Below are 6523 nucleotides of genomic sequence, written 5' to 3' on the forward strand. Positions count from 1 at the left end.
AGCTAAAATCATCAAAATACCGTACATAGGGAGGTACCGTCACATCGGAGCTATACGAAGACCTGAACTTAAATAGACAATTTTCTGTTAGCATCCATTACGAACTTCAAATACGACATCTTAAATAATTTCGGTGGGTATTGTCAAAATTAATATACCCTCCATACTACGGTGGAGGGTATAAAAATGCTCAATATTCAATCGAATAACACGATAGCCACTGGAAATATTTTTTTGAAGGGGTCCATCCTATTTTAGATGAAAAATCACGAACATTTTCCAACCCATTATTGATCAGAATCGGATCGACCCTAATATTTTCCCCACTGCGGCAAGATTGTATATCAAAAATTGCATTATTTTCAACTCTCAAATAGCTTAAATGTCTTTCTATTGCACGATACGGTGGCAATGTAAACAAGATAACAATTTAACAAAACCAAAAAAAAAGTTATCTACAAGAATTTTTTAAGACAATCAAATTGCAAAGTAAAACAGTAATAAAACGTTGACATTTCAGTACACAAAATAATTTGACTTGGATAGGTTGTTGTGTTCATGCAAAACCCTCCGATATGGGTCTAATAAATACTAAACGTAGTCCGCGTAGTTATGATATTGCTCCAATTGTTTCGGATAAAGAATTTCGATATAAGAAGGCTGCTAGACCATTGCCGGATATTGCAGTGCCTCAAGTGATTATTACCCCAGATGCTGATAAAGAATTAGAGACTGAGAACAAAACAAACCAAACAACAATGAATAGCTCTAGAAATTCACCGGCAATACCCACCTGGATAAATATGTACATTTTCCAGGAACTTTTGCCTAATAAACAACCCGAATTTTTGGAAATTCTATCCTTTCAAGCCCGCCCAGCCTTGGCCCCAGGCGAGAACTATTGTACTCTAATGTTAAAAATTACCATAATCATGAGACTTAAGAATAACTCAAACGAAACTCTCTCGTTTATGATGAAAGTGCCTCATGATAGCAGTGAAATGGCAGAATTGCTGGAAATGAAAAATTTCTTTGATGTTGAGAGAGAAGTTTACAGCAAAGTTATACCTGAAATGGAAGAAATGTATCGCCAGGTAGGAGGCAATGTCTCATTTGGGGCCAAAGTCTATGAATTATCGGACGCAGTGCCCTCATCCAATTATGTCCTACTCGAAGATTTATGTGTGCGTGGTTATAGAAATGTAAATCGTTTGAAATGCCTGGACATGGATCATACTGAGGCGGTTTTACGGAAATTAGCTAAATTTCATGCAGCATCCGCTTGCCGTATCGCTGAGAGGGGCTCATATTCGGGAATATTTCAAGCAGATTTATCACGCCCTCAGGGTCGTGAGTACATTGTGCAAATGTTTAACTCATTTAGGCAACCATTTATGGAAAATCTGAGGTTATATGAAAATGGTGAAAAGTATTACGAAAGTATGGTAAGTAGACTTGATAACGTATATCTATGTTAATGATAGATTCATCAAATCCCAGACGAAACGGCTGAAGCCAGAATGTTGAAATTTTGGGTGAGGGTCACTCTAGGTACTAAACTGTACGCACAATAAGAGTAAGAAAATGTATTACATTTAGTACCATTTCCTATCATGTGGACGGTTAAAGCTAACCAGTAAAGAAAGTCTTAAAGTCGGGCTGGGCCGACTTTATGATAACCTACACTACTTTGCTAATTTAGTAGAGCTCCGCATAACAATTAAAAGTTTTTATGAGAGAATTCAATCATACACGATATGATTATAATTTAAAGTTCAAAAGACTCAATATGATTTGTACCTTTTAAATTCGGACTTGTATTACCCATTTGGTGCACAATTAATTTGAAATCGGATAATGATATATATGGGAGCTATATCCAAATCGGAACCGATCTCTATAAAATTTGGCAAAGATATTTCTGAGCTGTATTTGATATATTTCCCTGAATATCGTTGTTACGGAGTGCATATTACGGCTGTGGGTAACAAATATAACAAATCGGATGAACAGTATATATGGAAGCTATAGCTATATCTGAACCGATCTTCACCAAATTTGACATACTAGCTTCTAGACTCCGAAGTGCCGAATTCCATCCCATTTGGAAAAATATTAGACGTTTGGTGCACAGTAAAAAGTAAATCGGACGAAGTTATATATGGGAGCTATATCCAAATTTGAACCGATCTCGATAAAATTTAGCAAATGTATTTTTGAGCTGTATTTGATATATTTCCCCCAAATATTGTTGTTACAGAGTGCATATTACGGCTGCGGAGGATAAAAATAACAAATCGGATGAACAATATATATGGGAGCTATAGCTATATCTGAACTGATTTCGATCAAATATGGCATACTTATTTTCAGGCCTAATTTAGTTGTATGTGAAAAATGTCATACTATTCGGGCTGGTATTACACGTTTGGTGCACAATAAAAGGCAAATCGGACGAAGATATATATGTATGCATAAATCGACTTAGAATGTGATTGTATGCAGATCATCAAAAGGAACTATGGGTCTATCTCGTTTCCTTTTGCCTGTTACAAAAAAATGCAAAAAGACATAATACCCTGACCACCTTGTGGTGTAGGGTATAAAAACGTGAAATTTGAAATCGGAATGGGAATCACGGTTAAGAAGTAGGGTCGATGTAAGGAGGTAGCTTTTGAAAGTGTGTACTCATGTATACGAAAAGTACTAAACAATACTAAATTTAGTAAAATTTAAATTTGGATCAACGGATGGAGCTGGAGTCCTAAAATTTGACATTAACATTACCGGCGGAGTGTGAGAATGGTGATATGGGGCAAGATTTCGAAATTTGCACTTATGTGCACGAAAAGTACTAAAAGGTACTAAATATGGCACAATTTCGATTTGGGTGAACCGATAGAGGTGGAACTTTGAAATTTAGAAATAAGTTTTCTATTGCATTCTGGGACTGAGGAAATTCATACTTATGTGTACTAAATGGTACTAAATTTGGTACAATTGAAAATTTGGGTGAACAAATAGAGTTTGAATACTGAAATTGGAAATTCAGATTTCTACTGGACTGTTTGATGTAGGTAGTTATAAATATTTTTACTTAGGTGAACCGAATGGTACTAAATTTGGTACAAATTGCAATTGTATTATAAGAACGGATAAGTTTGATAAATGAATGTGATTTGGATATGTGTACTAAATGTGCAAGCTGTACTAAGTGGTACTAAATTTGGAATAGTTGGGTTTAGGGGGAACGAAAGGAGCTGGAAATTTAAAAATTTGTATTGGGATCCCTGTTAGGGGTAGGTTTGTGATAGGTGGTGTGGAGTTTGTGTGTCTGTAGGTAGTTCCGGAAATGCGTTGTATATTTGTACGAAAAGTACTAGGTGGTACCAAATTTAGTATTGTATTAAGGAATAGGCCTGATATTGAGGCCTCTGCTAGTATCTGAAATTGAGAAATGGAGCTGGTTTTGGAAATGTGCACTACTAGTGTACGAATAGCATTAAGTAGTACTATATTTGCTACAATTTAGTATTGTGTGCAGATATCGTTTTTGCAATATGAAATTTGGTACTAGGATGGATGTTCATGTGTTGCTAGGTTATATGGAGGTGGTTTCGGAAATGTGTACTATAATTGTACGAAAACTGCTAAATGGTACTCTTTTTGATATTTGGTGAAGGGATGGAGATAAAAATCTTAAATTTGATATTTGGTGATTTGGAAATGCGTCCTATATTTGTACAAAAGGTACTAAATTTAGTAGTGGGTGAAGGGAGTCCCAAATTTGCTATTTAGGTCTTTGTTGATAACTCGAATTGAGACATGGAGGTTGTTTTGGAAATGTGTACTACAAGTGTACAAAAAGTACTTAATAGTACTATATTTGATATAATTTGGTGTTGAGTAAACATATAGTGCTTGAAATATCATATTTGGTATTAGGGTCGCTTTTCATGTTCTGTCTGGACATACGGAGGTGGTTTCAGAAATATGTACTATAATTGCACGAAAAGTACTCAAATGTACTATATTTGGTAATGGGTGAAGGGATAGAGATAAAATTCTGAAATTTGATATTTGGATTACTGAAGGCATTTGTATTTGAGATTTGGTGGTGATTTTGAAATGCGTCGTATATATTTGAACGAAAAGTACTAAATGGTCTTAATTTGGTAATGGGTGAAGTACAGGGCCGGAATTACGAAATTTGATATTGAGGTCTGTGTTGTTATCTGGAATTGAGATACGGAGGTGGTTTGGTAAATGTGTACTTCATGCGTACGAAAAGTACTAAATAGTGCTATATATGGTACAATTCGGTATTGATAGATAGTGCTTGAAATATGAAATTTGGTATTAGAGTCGCTGCATTGGTTTCGGTGGTTTCGGAATTATAGTACAAAATTCCGAAACCACCGAAAATACTGAATGGTACTATATTTTCTATTGGGGGAAGATATATAAATACAATTTTGAAAATTTATATTTAGATTACTGTGTTTAAGATTTGGTGGCAGTATAGAAATGGTAATATATTTGTACGAAAAGTATTAAATGACACTTTTTGGCGTGAGTTGTTTAGCCGCAAATATGATATTGAGGCTAAACAACTCATAAATGAACGGAAAGTATTAAATAGTACTAAATTTGGTATTGAGTGAAGGAATAGAGCTGATATCCTATAATTTGATTTCAATGTCACAGTTGGTGTATGTGGTTAAGGTATACATTTTGCAAGGTTTTACTTATATCCTCTGCGGTAAACTTCCAAATGAGAGATTTTCAAGACTTTTTAGCACGCTCTTAAGATTTCCTGATCGCAAACATGGATTTTTTTTCTATTTTTTTCAGAATAAATTTTTCGACAATGTTGTGGATGAATTCATTTACGGTCGTCTGGAAAATCCCGCCTACTTCAATGCTCTCAATCATGGTGATGTCTGGTGCAATAATATTCTATTCAAACACAACGCTGATGGCACAGTTGAAGACGCCCTATTCGTCGATTTTCAAAATACCAACTATGGTCCCGTGGCTCAGGATCTCTTCTATTTTATCATATCATCAACGCAAATCGATATAAAAATAGATAAATTTGACTATTTCATACGCTACTATCATCAACATTTGGAAGAAAGTCTACGCTTACTTATATTCCCTCCAGAGGAAATTCCCACACTCCGTGAACTGCATCAGCAGTTAATTTTCTATGGCAGCTGGGCCATTATTACCTCCTTCTTTACAATGGGCATAGTGCTGTTGGATCCCAGCGAAAAGGCGAACTTTGAAAATATGTTGGGCGAACAAAAAGATAATTTGGAATTTAAAAAGACAATTTATTCGAATACCAGATATGTGGAACATATTACCAAATTGCTGCCATGGTTCCATGCTCGAGGTTTTATGGAAACCCGGTAAGTTGTAGTCAAAGAAAAGAAATATTTAAAATTAAATATAATATTTTTATTTAATCTACAGTGATTGGAGCAATGAAGGGTCTGAAAAAATCTATGAACAAAGGGCCCCATGTGTAGTTCAGAAGAATAAAGAAATTAAAAACAAACTGAAGATATTATTTTCAAGAATTAGTATATAAATTTGTGTGTGTATAGAAATTCAAAATATGTGTATTTTTATGTCAATTAGTGCCAAATATTTATAGATTCTTCATAAAAATAAATCCTACAAGTTAATAGCCGAACATACTGACACATATTAAATGTTTAGGGGCGATAGATTTATAAACCAGTATGTATTGAAAGCAAAGAAATATTATAATAGGGGAAGATTCAGTGTCAAAAAAATTTCCAATCGGAATGGATTTGAAAATATAATTGAAAATTTCGAAAGAAACTTGTTAATACTGAATATTAGAGCTAAACGCTGGACCCAGCATTAATTTATAATTAAAATAAATTAGTTTCGAACAAAATTTGTTCGATATTGAATTGTTAAAATTGGCCCCAGGGTACATTAAGCCGTGCATGATAAGAAGACTCTTTTTCCTTCTTTTCTTCTTGCTTGTGTTAAAATTTAATTCATTTTAACATTTTTTATGTTTTCGACTTAGCGTCGAAAGCGTTACATCTATATATGTATAAGATTTGTGAAATAACAGATTGATTGATCTTGAATCAACGCCCATACTAAACAGCTGAAGCTAGAATCTCGAATTTTTGCACGAGGATGGGTTTCAAAGCGCGGGCGTATGATAAGCTTTGGAAATTCGTAATAAAAGGATACGAGAAGTACTCATCTGTATAAAAAAGTAAATAATTTGTATTGGAAAAACGGATTAAACAAGAATTCGGAAATGAGAGTCACTAATGGAGTGTAGGATAGATGTACCGAAGGGTTTTTGGAAATTTTAACTTTAAGGTTATGAAAAGTTCCAAAATGAAGCCATTTGGTATTATGTGAACGGATAGAGCTATAAATTTGATTGAGAATCAAGGTTGGAAAGTAAGTTTGATGTTGAAGGTGGTTTTGAAAATGTGTACTAAGTGTGCGAAATGTTCTA

At 34.4% G+C, this 6523-nt stretch overlaps 1 protein-coding gene across 1 annotated transcript; it reads left to right on the forward strand.

Annotated features, from left to right (window-relative positions):
* Window positions 1-508: 508 nt before the first annotated feature.
* On the forward strand, window positions 509-5718 carry LOC101893925 (uncharacterized). Its single transcript, XM_005183405.4, has 3 exons — window positions 509-1445; window positions 4855-5417; window positions 5482-5718. The coding sequence occupies exons 1-3, from the start codon at window positions 576-578 to the stop codon at window positions 5597-5599; spliced, it is 1551 nt and encodes a 516-aa protein (XP_005183462.2). The 5' UTR covers window positions 509-575; the 3' UTR covers window positions 5600-5718.
* Window positions 5719-6523: the final 805 nt, after the last annotated feature.

This window comes from Musca domestica, unplaced genomic scaffold (genome assembly GCF_030504385.1).
Source record: "Musca domestica strain aabys unplaced genomic scaffold, Musca_domestica.polishedcontigs.V.1.1 39, whole genome shotgun sequence".
Lineage (NCBI taxonomy): Eukaryota > Metazoa > Arthropoda > Insecta > Diptera > Muscidae > Musca > Musca domestica.